At 38.5% G+C, this 13,998-nt stretch overlaps 1 protein-coding gene across 1 annotated transcript in view; it reads left to right on the top strand.

The window, feature by feature from the left end:
* rxfp1 (relaxin family peptide receptor 1) overlaps window positions 1–13,998 on the top strand; it is a 72,819-nt gene that overhangs the window by 36,265 nt on the left and 22,556 nt on the right. The window contains exons 3-4 of the mRNA XM_059346470.1: window positions 4,093–4,176; window positions 11,009–11,114. Of these exons, the coding sequence (XP_059202453.1) occupies window positions 4,093–4,176; window positions 11,009–11,114 (190 nt within the window). The remainder of the gene's footprint in view (window positions 1–4,092; window positions 4,177–11,008; window positions 11,115–13,998) is intronic.

The raw sequence follows: 13,998 nt of genomic DNA, 5'->3' as shown, positions 1-13,998 counted from the left end.
TGGACTTGGATGTGTTGGGCAGTCTGTCAGGGCAGGATAAAGGGTTTCCACAGCAGTTTGTTCTGACCTCAAAGTCTCACAAGGACTCAGGCTGAAGCTGAGTCACTCTCTGTACTGTCCCGGCAGTAGCACACCTCAAATTAAAAAAAAAAAAAAAGTTATTTCTCTGCAGGATGTTGTTCTCGTAATGCTGCCGTAGTTCGTGCAGATCAAGATTCTGACATGTTGAGGAAAGTAATCATTCATTTGCCCAACACACTCGCTGCTTCACACAGGGTAAAGTATCTGTTGAGTTCTTTTGACTACATTTGATTAATTGATTAATGAAAGTTTCCAAAGTACTCGTTACTGTGAAGCTCTGAAGTCAGTTGAGGGACTTGGGGATTTTTAAAAGTACTTCGGCTGCATGACTTTCACTTATATTGAAGAAATATTTGACCAGGTGTAGCTATACTTTGACTCAAGCTCTGCTGCTGTGTACTTTCTCCACCTCTGCATTTGAGTTGATGTTTAAGTGATTTTTCAAAAACTCATCAAAAACTCCAAACAATGTGAGGTGAGGTTTTATCTGCTTTTCTCTGGGTAAATCCCAAACATACTGAGTTTGCATGAATATAAAACAGACAAAAGACATTTTAAGTATAATATGAAAGTTTTTTTTTTTACCTTGGACACTGAAAACTCAAGGTCAACTTACAAGCTCTCAACTACAGTGCTCAGCATAAATGAGTACACCCCCTTTGAAAAGTAACATTTTAAACAATATCTCTATGAACACAAATACAATTTCCAAAATGTTGACAAGACCAAGTTAATATAACATCTGTTTAACTTATAACATGAAAGTAAGGTTAATAATATAACTTTTCATTCATAATTTTCAGTTTTACTCAAATTAGGGTGATGCAAAAATGAGTACACCCCACTAAAAGTCTCGGGAGCAAAGCTAAGTTTTAGACTACAAATGTCTAATTTAACAATAATCGACCCCAGGTGAGTCTAATTATTCATTACACAGATGTCCAGCAGACAGTTGACTATAAAAGGGTGTTACTTAAATAAAACCCCTTCCCATTTCATGTTGTTAGCAATGGCACCACATGTCTCAAGACCTGAGAAGGAAAATAATTTCTTTACACCGCAAAGGTGAAGGCTACATGAAGATAAGCAAAGCTTTACTTATCAGTCAAGAATACTGGAGCAAAAGTGGTACAAAAATGTAAAAAAGATGGAACTGCAACCATCTCACAGAGACGTCCAGGCCGTCCGCAGAAGTTAACACCTCGACAGCAGCGTCTTCTGATGAGAAGGGTCCAAGAAAATCAGCATGCAAGTTCATTGCAGTTATCTAAGGAATTAGAAAGCCAAACTGGGGTGACTGTTTCTGGTGACACAATACGCCGTACACTGCAGAGGAATGGCATGCATGGGTGCCGTCCACGAAGGAAGCCTCTCTTAAAGCCCAGGCACAAAAAAGCCTGTCTAGAGTTTACCAGGGCCATGCTGACAAAGATGAAGACTACTGGGACTCTGTACTCTGGAGTGATGAGACCAAGATAAATGTTTTTGGAACTGATGGCTTCTAAACTGTGTGGCGTCGCAAAGGTGAGGATTACAGAGAAAAATGCATGGTGCCTACAGTGAAACATGGTGGTGGCAGTGTCCTTATGTGGGGTTGCATGAGTGCTGTTGGTGTCGGGGAGCTGCATTTCATTGATGGTATCATGAATTCACAGATGTATTGCTCCATACTGAAAGAGAAGATGCTACCATCACTCCGTGCCCTTGGTCGTCGTGCACTTTTCCGACATGACAATGACCCTAAACACACATCTAAAGGCCACTGTTGGATTTCTGAAGAAGAACAGGGTGAAAGTGATTCAGTGGCCAAGTATGTCTCCTGATCTGAACCCAATTGAACACCTATGGGGAATTCTGAAGAGACAAGTTGAGCATCACTCTCCATCCAGTCTCTAAAAGAGGCCATTCTTGAGGAATGAAAAAAGATCAATGGAGCAAAATGTTGTCAACTTGTTCATTCCATGCCTGGAAGACTTGGTGCTGTCATTAAAAATCATGGAGGCCATACAAAGTACCAGATGTAATAGTTTTTGTTGTGGGGTGTACTCATTTTTGCATCGCCCTTATTTCAGTAAAACTAAAAAATGTGTAATCTAAGTTATATTATTAACCTTACTTTCATGTTATGAGATAAACAGATGTTATATTAACTTGGTCTTGTCAACATTTTGGAAATTTTATTTGTGTTCATTGAGATATTGTTTAAAATGTTACTTTTCAAAGGGGGTGTACTCATTTATGCTGAGCACTGTATATAACACAGTTCTCCTCAGCAGAAGGAGCTCACACATAACAAAAAACATTTTTCCACTTGGTCAGACAGCAGGTGTTTGTTTTGTTTTTGTGTTTGTTGTTTTTATGACATGCCTTATGGTTTAAACCGAAGGCAAATTTCCACATTGTGGATAATAAAGATTTTGCATTTGTAAGTTGGCAATCAGAGCAAACATCTACTCCCAAAGATACCTTTTAATTGACACATTTTCACACAGTCTCTCCTGGACGGCATTCATAGTGTGCACACAGTTGTTCACATTAATTGTCACAGAAGTAGTTGTGTTAAGGATTAGGAATAAAAGAGCAAGAGAGAGAAGTTCAAACCTTGGCTCCTTTGTCCCTATGTGCACCGCTTGGCCACAAAGGTTCAAGGTGGGCATGAACATTGGAAGAATTTATTTGTTTCTAGGTGGTCAAAGGTCGCTGTCACCTCACCTTTATGCCGTTCTCATGAATGCCTGTAGAGAATTTATTTTAATCTGGTTCAAACGTCCACCTTTTCACACAAATGTCTAATGGGATAAATTCATGAAGTGGTGACATTTTCTATCCAAAAGGTCAACTTTTGACAACAAAACACTTTTCTGTCCACTATTCCGCTCCATAACTCATGAACAGAAGGGGAGATTGTGATCATATGCCATATTTGGTCAGATTCTGTATGTGTGACACTTATTTTGGTGCCCACTTTAAACTGTGTTGATTGTATAGATCCAAGATGTGTGTGAAGCATCAAAGTTTCAGAAGTTGTAGCATGGCTCCATATAAGTCTGGACAGACTTGCGACTTGACTGATTGGCAGAGGCTTACAACCGCAAGGAGATAATCTAGTTTTATTTGTTGGAAGATTCGGGGCTATTTGGCTCTGAGAAGCACTTTAGAGCTGACATTGACTTGGCAGCTGTCTGCATCACTAAATCTTGTGATCGACACTATTATTACCATTTGTATGCATTCGCATGGCATGTATCTGTTCCCTGGAGGATGTAAACACAAGTGAGAGGCTGATGTTTCCCAAGTCAGAGCAGGCTGAGCCGCAGCGAGCATTTATATAAGATGTCCGAGGTTACACGTCAAATGATACACCAGCTGTTATTGTAATGAGAGCAAAAACACTCTGCTGTGATGTGACCTGTCTATGAATGACATATTGGGGGAGAGGGAGAGAGGTGAGTAAATGAGTGAAGATGGATGTTTTCAGACTGCTGACTGTTATTTCGTGCCACTGGATGGTTTGTGGTAGAGTCGCTGCTTTTATCAGCTCCTGTTTGGCAATTTTGTGCCTCAGGAGTTATTGTCTTCTGCCAAGGGAGTTGGAGCAGCACAGTTTGGCATCTTTTTGTACTTGAGTACCACCTTGTAATGCAAACACAAAGTCCAAAAATCAAACATTTAATTATCGGATGACACCTTTAAACTTTGTCATTTTCATGCATTTAACACATGTAAATAGCATTAAAATAGTTTTACTAATCACTAATGTTGTCCACAAGTACTTATTTTATGTGCAAAACCATTTCCCATATGTTTGTACTGTAAAGCTAGCAAGATTAGCCTTCATCTCACCTGCAGCAATGTGTACTCGACCTGTGCATGCCAAAATAGGGAGGAGCAAGAGGAACTGTGTACTTTATGATAGATTTTAACTTCAGTCTTTACTTCATAAAAAACGTTTGGTTATGAAGGACCAAAGATGGTAATCACTACTTTTGTGTGTCTTATTTTATTTTCCAGGAGATAACAATGGATGGCCACATCTTTTTGACAAGTACTTTGGAATGCCCAGCTATAACGCTGGCACCAAGTCCAATATATGCTGTAAGTACTGGTATTTTGTTTCTTAACTGCATGTTGGTAAATTTGTGCACAAACTCTTGAAAATAACTTATTAGTTATTTAATTGGCAGTGATATCATTGTCCTTCATTTTCTCCTTTGTTTTAGTTTTCATTACTGCTGAGAGTTTTTCTTTTAAAGGAACTCGGGGGCGGCGTTTAAACACTCCACACAGCAACATGGGTTTAATTACCAGCAACAGTTGCAGTTCAGCCCGGGTGCATGAGTGTATACAGATGTGAGTTGGAATCCAGTGAGGGATGTTCTAGTGACACTGACAGATTGATTTCCTGTATAGAGATGAGGTGAGGTCTAGGGGTGATAGCTTGAACTTCTGGATGCATAAAGCCCTCCTCCATAGACTGTGGCGCCCCAAAAGTGAAGTTCAAACATCCCCATCGCCCCCTGGTGACTGGCTGCAGTATAGGTTATAAGCCCCGCCCCCTCTATGTTAGCGGATGGGACATGGCTAACTAAAAAGTACAACTCAAATATTTTTTTCCTAATGTCTGTTTCTGGTAGTCTTCTTTTCAGGTAGTTCTTATATGCTAAACTATTATATATTTTTGATTACCAATTGTACAGGGGGATATATACAGACTATGCCTCCTCATGAAGCTTCTCCATAACCGATAAAAGAGAAAAGGAGCAACAAATAAGTATCAAAATACAACCAGCCATAATTATAAAGGCTTCACTGTCAATTACTCTAGATACAGGTGTTCATTTCTGAATTAAGTGAACATAGATCATACAGGCATCCAGGGTAAGGCCAAAAATACTCCAGTACTATAAATATTTATTTTTGAAAGTTAATTGACTGTTTAATTAACCTCTACAGGCTCATCCCATGATCATTCAGTTGCAAACTGCTTTGACACTTACAGTCCTGCAGCATAAAGTTGATTATTTACTGTCAACGAGGAGCCATCAGTGACAGGTTGCATCAAAGTTGCATCATAAAATTTCGCGTAAGAAACTTTTGACAAGGTAGGAGGAAGCTTTAAGCTTCTCTTTTTAACTGTCAAAGAAAGCAAAGCCACATCACTACTTGTCAAATCCGTTTTATATATCTGCAGATTAAAACCTGTAGGTCATAGGAAGTCCAACCTTTTGTCAATCACAACCCAGTCCAAACCAATAAAGACTGGGTTACGGTAGAAACAAACGTGCTTGTGCAACATGTTCCAGCCTGATGTCAGAAATATGAACTGCCACAGGTGAAAGAAGAGTGAAAATCTGTTCTGTGTTAGAGTGGGAAGATGCAATAGCTTTCACTCTTGGAAAGCAGTCATGTTGTTACTCTGGGTTGGACACATGCAAAATGCCACATGCAGTTGTGCGTGCAACAAATGAGAGCTAGAGAGTAAGGTTCAAATCCTCGCTCCTTTCTCATTAATGCACAGCCGGTCAATAACAACATGACTGCTTTCCAAGAGAGAAAGCTATTTTTTTTTTTTTTTTTTTTTTTTTTTTGATTGTTTTTGTTATTGTCATTATAACTTGTTGATGTTATACATTTTTTTTTTCTATTATCAGTTTATTACTTTGTAATGAAATTTTCGGTGGAGGCTTTAAATAAGCCCATCTGGGTTTTCTGCCTCTCCCTGCACTTTACATTATATGTTATCTTTGTCATTTCATGTAATTCTAACTGTGCAAATAAAATAAAATAAAACCAAACCAACTAAAACCATGTCTGTTTCAGAAATGGCTGTGCACAGTCCCACCACATTGGAAACGTGAGTTTAGGTGTTTCCAAAGCTGTTCGACCGTCCGACAAGCAGTTCTGATAAATCATGTCCACTGCTGACTATGCTGTGCTATGCTAAGCTGTGCCTCCACAGTCCTTTAGACAAGAAACAACAAAAGAGACTGTGAAGCTTTTTTCTGAAGATAAAATGATTCAAATGAAAATTCTGAAGGGCAGAAAATATAAAAAGTAGAGGCATGGATATAAATGTGATAAAGTACTTAGTTAGAAAAAGTAAAAGACATAAACTGCACTACAATCACCACTAACAAGCTCATTATTGTTTCCAAATGAGAGATGGACTGTCCTCCATGGACTCTTTCCAACTGTAGAAAGCTTTCAGTGCAGATTACTTTTTAAAGTAGCATTGCATTGATATGCTAAGCACAATAACATTTTTAGTCAATTATTTTTTTTCTGATACACCCTCCTTTCTGCAGATAAACAAGTACATTTTATGCAGCTTTTCTATTCACACAGTCAGTTCTTGTTTAGAGCTTTACATGTATCCAGAGAATAAACTGAATGATTTAAAGTTCTAATTAAATACATTATACTTTGACAGCTTTAACTTTAGCTTCCATCTTTTTGTCAGACCTGATCAATGTCAAGGTGAATAGTGTTTGCATGGCCTAGACATAATTACATTTCTTACTTTCATGCATACTAAATTACATAATCCCAAACCTAGGAACCCAAACGCGTCAGAGGAAATCAAGTTGTCTGTTCTCATTTTTGGCAGTTATATTAAATGATATGAATTTTCAGCTCTGAGTATTTAAAACAGTTTACAGTTATTTTCTTCTTAGTAAGCTCATGCCTCTTGACTCTCCCCCTAATGAGGCTGTAGTTGCAAAGCTAACATCCAACACTGTGTTCACTGAAAATCATCCTCTGAATGTGCACCTATCTAGTTTTACATGCATTTTATAATAGTACATTATTGAGCTTATGTGGCTTGTCATTCGTTCCATTTCCAGTTGAGGTGACCTTTCCTGCCCCTGCAATCACATAAGAAAGCCAGCAATCTGCTGTCAAGGTATTTCCTTCTCCTGCTCCACAACTTTCAGTAAACCAGACACTGACATCGATCCCAGCAGGTGGTAAGCAACAGGGGGGCGGCCCCATGCTGTTTCTTCCATCTGAGCAGAATGTCCATGCTGTTTCTTCAAGTTAAAGATGACAGTAGTTCGATCTAAACACGCCAGTCAGAAATTAGCTGTGAAATAGGCTTTTGGCGAAATCAACATACAACTTCTATCTGAAAGGTAGAGTAACGTGGGGAGTAGCTGATGGTAGTTCCTCAAAATTGTGATTTATTGGATTATAATGATAAGAAATGCATGATTGAATACAACTAATACTGATACTAAAAAGTGGAATTTTATTAATGGATCTGTATGAAAGAAAAAATTATGTATTGAAGAGGCTTTTATTTTCCCCCCCAAAGCCGCAAATGGTTATTGAAGCAGCTCCAAACAGCACAGAGCAGAAAATATTTATAAAGCGCATTTAAAAACAACAGCGTTGACCAGGGAGTAGGGACCAGTAGGGACCAGCCACCACAGCAAAGGCTCTTTCACCTCTCTGCTTTAATCTGGTTTTCGGGACAGTCAGGAGCGATCTGTCCGCAGACCTCAATGAACGTTATGAAACCACAGAAACCGGCAAAAACCTTGGCGTAACTCTTGACAACCAACTGTCCCTCTCAACAAACATCACCGCCACTACCAGATCTTGCAGATTCTTGCTGCATAACATCAGGAGAATCTGCCTGTTTCTCACTCAGAAGGCAGCTCAGGTCCTGATCCAGGCGCTTGTCATCTCACGCCTGGACTACTGCAACTCCCTCATGGCAGGTCTGACTGCCAAAGCCATCCAACCTCTACACCTCATCCAGAATGCAGCTGCTCGATTGGTCTTCAATCTTCCCAAATTTTCACACACAACACCCCTCCTCCGCTCCCTCCACTGGCTACCAGTGGCTGCACGGATACGTTTCAAGACTCTAGCTCTGGCGTACTCTGCTGCTAACGGTTCAGGTCCTACTTACATCCAGGACCTTGTCAAACTCTACACTCCTGCCCGTCCTCTACGCTCTGCATCAGCCAAACAGCTGGCGACTCCCACCCTGCTAGGTCAACTCGCCTCAAAACCACTTTTCTCTGTCTTGGCTCCCAAATGGTGGAACGAGCTCCCCACCGACATCAGGACCTCAGACAGCCTGTACATCTTCCGCCGCAGGCTGAAGACCTATCCCTTCCAACAATACCTCGGTTAAGTCATGATCACCTAACATATATATTTAAAAAAAAAAAGAAAGAAGCTCTTATTCTTTTCTCTTCTTTTCTTCTTTAACATATACCACTCCTTTAGCGATGACAGTTAGCTCTTAAAATTATGTACTTACTTGATTCCTATGGTCTATGTCTAGTACCATCAGGTTGAATGCACTTATTGTAAGTCGCTTTGGACAAAAGCGTCTGCTAAATGACATGTAATGTAATGTAATGAAACACAGGGGTGCAGAAGACTAGACAGGTAAGACGGGGCCAACCCAGTAAGAGCCTTAAAAGTCAATAATGAAAGCCAGGGACATTAAGATCGTGGAAATGTGCTCTCGCCGACGTGCTCCAGTTAGTAGTCGAGCAGCCGCATTTTGGACTAATTGGAGTCGTGATATGAAAGACTGAGAGACACCAACAAGGAGGACATTACAATAATCCAGTCTAGTGGATACAAATGCATGGATAACCCTCTCAAAATCATTGTAATCTTTTTATTCATTTTGTAGATAATAAACAACATTTTAATGGAATGTATTGATCGTTTTAAAAGATACAACTAGTTCTACAGGATCTTCTAGACTCCCTGGCAAAAGACTTTAAAAAGGGAAATTCTTAAAACCCAAATTCATCTGTCGGTACAGGTCTGGCTTCAGAAAGAGGTCCCAATTTGTGCACTTAGTCTGGCTACTCACCTGGACCAATTTGGGAGACCACACCTGGATGTTTTACTCCTAAAAACACAAACCACCTCCGCAACAATTATGGTTAATTCCTTCTCTCCTTGTACTATAAATAACATGTAAACTGTATTTGTTTTGTGTCCCAGCAGAGACCTATGTACTCCCTTTTGTTTTTATATGGAACCTACATTTTATTATAGCCTGAAATAAATCTTTTTGAATGTTCTTTAGCAGTCACTTCCTTTTATTTAACAACTTAATAAACAATATTCCATGTTGCTGCTTTTCTTTTTCTTCTCTGAAGCTCAGACTTTTCAGCTCTGCTGGCATGAAAGTGGCTATAGTTGAGCCAAAATAATTCCACCCTGATGGCTAGGGTTTTATTCTGTTGAAATCAAAAGAAACCTCAGACCGTTCTTGAACCGTTGATTGAATTAGATAATAGTGTATTCAGAGCACAAACACAATGATCCACATTTACTCCGAAAGGTTGAAAACAGAGTAATAGTCACTCTTTTAGCATGTTGATTGTGAAAATGGTCAATGTGGGAATTATAGCTGTGGACCTCTGGTCTGAGCAGAGACTCTCTAATCATTACTTTTATCTGGTTTCTGTTTTACCCCATCAGCCTTATAATTATTTTAGATATATACTGCAGGGATCTCTTTTCATGGCGTTGTATGTTCATGCATGTTCGTGCATGATTGTATTTTTTAACCTTGATATCTTCTCTCTACCAATTTGTTATTTTGTGCTAAGCTGGAGGAGATGCAGCAACATGGCAGCACAATACTTTAGAACCAACATAGGATTCATTTAGCATTTTCAGTGACTTCAAACAGACACTGCAGCATTCAACATGTACAAGGACATCCGCTTCTCTATTACCATTTATTGAATTGAAAGCTGAAGCTGGAGCTCTTGAGTGGCCCTGAATTACAAATTAAAACTACTAGAATGATGATGATGTCCACTGAGGTTCACTGCCCATATAATTAAAAGATTTAATGGCATGTTTTTTTCATACAGTCATTCTTATTTCATTTTCTCATCAGCAGATACACAATAAAAAACTCAAGATAAAGAAATGCACAGTACTGTGCAAAAGTCTAGTTCTAACAAAAATGAAAATGTTAATAATTTATATTATTAAACAAAATGGAAGTACGTGAACAGAGGAAATATCTAAATCAAATCAATATTTGGTGTGAACATCCTTTACCTTCAAACCAGCATCAATTCTTCTAGCCATTTTTTCACACCTGCCTAAGACTTTTGTACATTACAGTAGTTTTTTGTTTTTTTACATTACAGTAGTTTAAGTTGTACTTAGGGCATGTGATGCTCCTGCAAGATTGCAGAAAATAAAATAAAGTAGAGATAAGTAAGTACATTTACTCATGAACCTTACTTGAATACAATTTTATAATAACTGAGTATTTCCATTTTATACTAATACTCTACTACATCTTAGATGGAACTACTCTACTTTTTACTTATATATATGTATATACTTACTTATATATATATATATATGAATCAACTAATAAAAAATAAAGGTCTGCAGAATTTTGATTGCTGGAATTTTACTTATAACAAAACTGTGGTATTGTAAATTTTACTTCAGGAGAATATCTAAGTTCTTTGTCTACCATTGTGTGTAAATTACATGTTTTGTCACAATTAAATTAAACTCAACAAAAACAAAAACCTTGTTACTTTAACTTCCCCTTGTGGCTAATTCTGTTGTGTCCTCAAACATAATTTGCTTTGGAGTCAGGACGATTTATTAATCAATCTGCTCTCTTTCATCTTGCATACCCAAACTAGGATTTATGAAAGACAATTAAAGCTGGCTTCATTCAGGACTATTCAGTAAGAGATCTTGAAAAAACTTTGGTAAGCTTATCCTCCAAGTCAATCGTAAGAATACAAGGTTTTATTTTTCTTCTCTGTTGCTTATATTCCCTTCCAGCAGGACTTAGTTGCAGTTCTTCCACAGCTGAAGGCTTGACACTTTGTCACTGCATGACCAGTTGATTGACGTATCCTCTGCTGTCCCTTCCCTCTCTCTCTCTCCTCAATCTCCTCAGTGCTGGGTGTCGTTCCTGAGCTGTGCCAGTGCAGAGACCTGGAGCTGGACTGTGACGGCGCACAGCTTCAAGACATCCCAGTGGTGGCGATGAATGTCACCATGATGTGAGTAGAAAATAACCCCCTTGTTTTTTTCCACAATCTTAAAGCTCAATCAATCCCCCAGGAAGCCTTCATCCCTGGACGTGACTGCCACAGCATGTGAGAAACCACACTTAGTCTGAGACAGAATTAGAGATAAATCTCTGGTGGCAGTGACTAATGCAACTCCTTCACTTTCGGCTCAGGAGTGTGTCCTTGAATGTGCAACTATAAAAGCATCACACACTTGGTTTCTTATCTAGGGAACTTTCTGTCAAAAGTTTATAATTCATGGTGTGAGACAGGTAAAAAAAATCTTTCATCATGTATTAAACATGGACATATAACTCTGTAGCTATTAGAAAGTGTGTCAGTGTTTTAAGAAGATCATTTTTATTCAATCTTATTATTATTACCTCAGCCAAAGAGGTTATGCTTTTGGCTTGAGTTATTTGTCTGTTTGTCATCAGGATTAGAGAAAAACTATTGGTCCAATTTTCATGAAACTTGGTGGCAGGGTGTAGCATTGGCTGAGAAAGAAGCCATTACATTATCCAAATCACAGGGCAGATGCTCATTATTTTTCACTTTTGTTAACAATGCGTGATAGGGCATTTCTGCTGCATTCATCTAATGTCTGAATAATCAGAGAAAAGAGCTCCCAACTGGGAAAATTCATGTGAATGCCCCATCAAGAAAGAACATTAACATCTCTGAGCTAGTTTCAGGCAACATTAAGGAAATTACCAGGCAGATTGGCTTGTCCTCATTATTTCCGACAAAATGTCTGCTCTGTTATTGGCACAGCATCGTTTGCATTATGGCATATTTGGTTTGCATTAGTTTACTTTGCAATATTTTGTAGTTTGTAGAGCACTCAGTAGAGATCAGACTTCCATCATTTATTTCTCACTTTCACAAGCAACATGGCTTTGGCTAGATGACAGAATAGCTGTATAAAAGTGACCCTCAGATGGTGGTCTGGAGAGATTAGTGATAGAGTCTATAGAATCAGTCGTTTTTCTCCTTTTTGGGTGCAGCATATGTCCATTTGAGTAATTGGCCAGGGACGTGAAATGATGAAATTACATATTTTGTCTGATTGTGGCCCAACAGCAACTAGGAAAAGAGTCTCTATTATCATATAGGTGTTTTCTTCTTGGAAACAAGGCAGTCAGCTCAAGTATTTATTTGTTGGTGTGTCTTATGGTCCACCGCTGTGGTTCACAATGAAATATTTCCACATTCATGGTGCACAGAGGACGAACCCTGACCCCCTTACCTTTCATCAAGCGCCATCAAGTCAAAAATAAAATGTATTCACGTTACAAATAAATACCAGGAAAACATTTCCATAAGTCTCAGCCATACTTAAATGCCAATTGAAACTGAGCATTACAAATATTTTACCTATTAAACATTATCATGTTGTTATTGCGAGCATGTTAGCATGCTGAATTTAGCATTCATTGCAAAGCACTGCTGTGTCTAAAACCTGCTAGGGTGGCTTCAAACTTTCAGTCTTTAAGATGTTTCAATCACAAACAGGAATCACATATTGTAACCAGTAACATCAACAACAAAGAAACAGAGATAACAAATGTCACAGGAAGTGAAATGAGTCGCTGAGACCTGAACTGCATGAAGAACAAAATGTTTTATGCAGAAAGAAGTTTGACACAAAGTGAAACGTTGTTCCTTTGATTTATCTTTGAGTGACGTTTGACTTTAGAGCTATTGCCATCTATGATACTGTTAAGTGCTGTGCTGTAACTGTAGTCGTACTGAAATCATAAACACACACTTTCTTTTCCATTCAATTATTTTTTCAGTAAATATTTAGAGTTGGTGCTTGGAAGAGCCAAAGTGAAATGAATGAGTTAGAAGACTGTTCCATAATTAGAAAATACAGCGACAGCAATAATAAACAATTAGCGGGTTATGACAGTCAGTTCCTTTATCTGCTCCACAATGTACTGTTTTGTTAACAGTCCACAGTTCTGGCTCACAGGCCCAGTCTGTTATTAGAACACTTCACTCTTTATTTCTTTTCAAGTGCAACAGTTTTAGTCCCTGTTCTCTTCCTGAATTTACTAATCAGGCTGTAGTTAAATTAAATTTTATCTGTGTGACCTTTTAGCTAAACTCTGTCTGCGTCCTGACTGAGGTGGAATGAAATGAGTTGATACGAGACATCTTAACTGTATTGGCATGAAAATGAGACTATGAGTGATTATGTCTAGAAATTGTGTTTGATATGGAGAAAATGTAATATTTAAGGACATTGTCAAAATAGACAATGTTCTGTTTGACTGCAGAGCTGTTTGTTTCAAGGGTACAGAGTGAGTCTGTTACTTTAGGGATTATTTGTAGCCTCAATGTTGCCATTTAATGTGTTTACAGCTCTGAGCAGTCATTCACTGGGGCTGGGATGCAGAAGATTTTATTTGAATGACCAAATATATTTGCAGAACTTTCTGTGCTATAAATCAGCAGGCCCACCTACTGCATCTTAGAGTGCAGCAGTGCACCAATAAAACAAGGCAAGAAGAAGCATAGCCAGTGTAGCAATACAGGTTTAAGGCTTTTGGAAGAAAAAAAACAGCTTTAAGAAAATGATTCATCATGAGTGTTTGGCCTCAAGGATACACACAATGAATTCAACTCAACAATTTTCATTGAGAGGTATTCTCTCCACACAAAAGAAAAAACACTTTCGGGCTGAAATCATAATACATTTGCTGTAGAGCACGACCAATGTGACGTATTTGAGGCCAATGACGATTTGAGAGGGGAAAAGTTCACTCATAACTGATGAAGTGAACTGCTGAAGTTATGTTTTTGTCTGCTGATTTTCAAGATAGGACTTGATGCATGCACATTTTTCTGTATAATGGTGTATGACAAT

The sequence above is a fragment of the Centropristis striata genome, chromosome 12 (assembly GCF_030273125.1).
Source record: "Centropristis striata isolate RG_2023a ecotype Rhode Island chromosome 12, C.striata_1.0, whole genome shotgun sequence".
Lineage (NCBI taxonomy): Eukaryota > Metazoa > Chordata > Actinopteri > Perciformes > Serranidae > Centropristis > Centropristis striata.
Note: the sequence above shows the minus strand (reverse complement) of the source record. Positions and strands in the feature narration are given on the sequence as shown.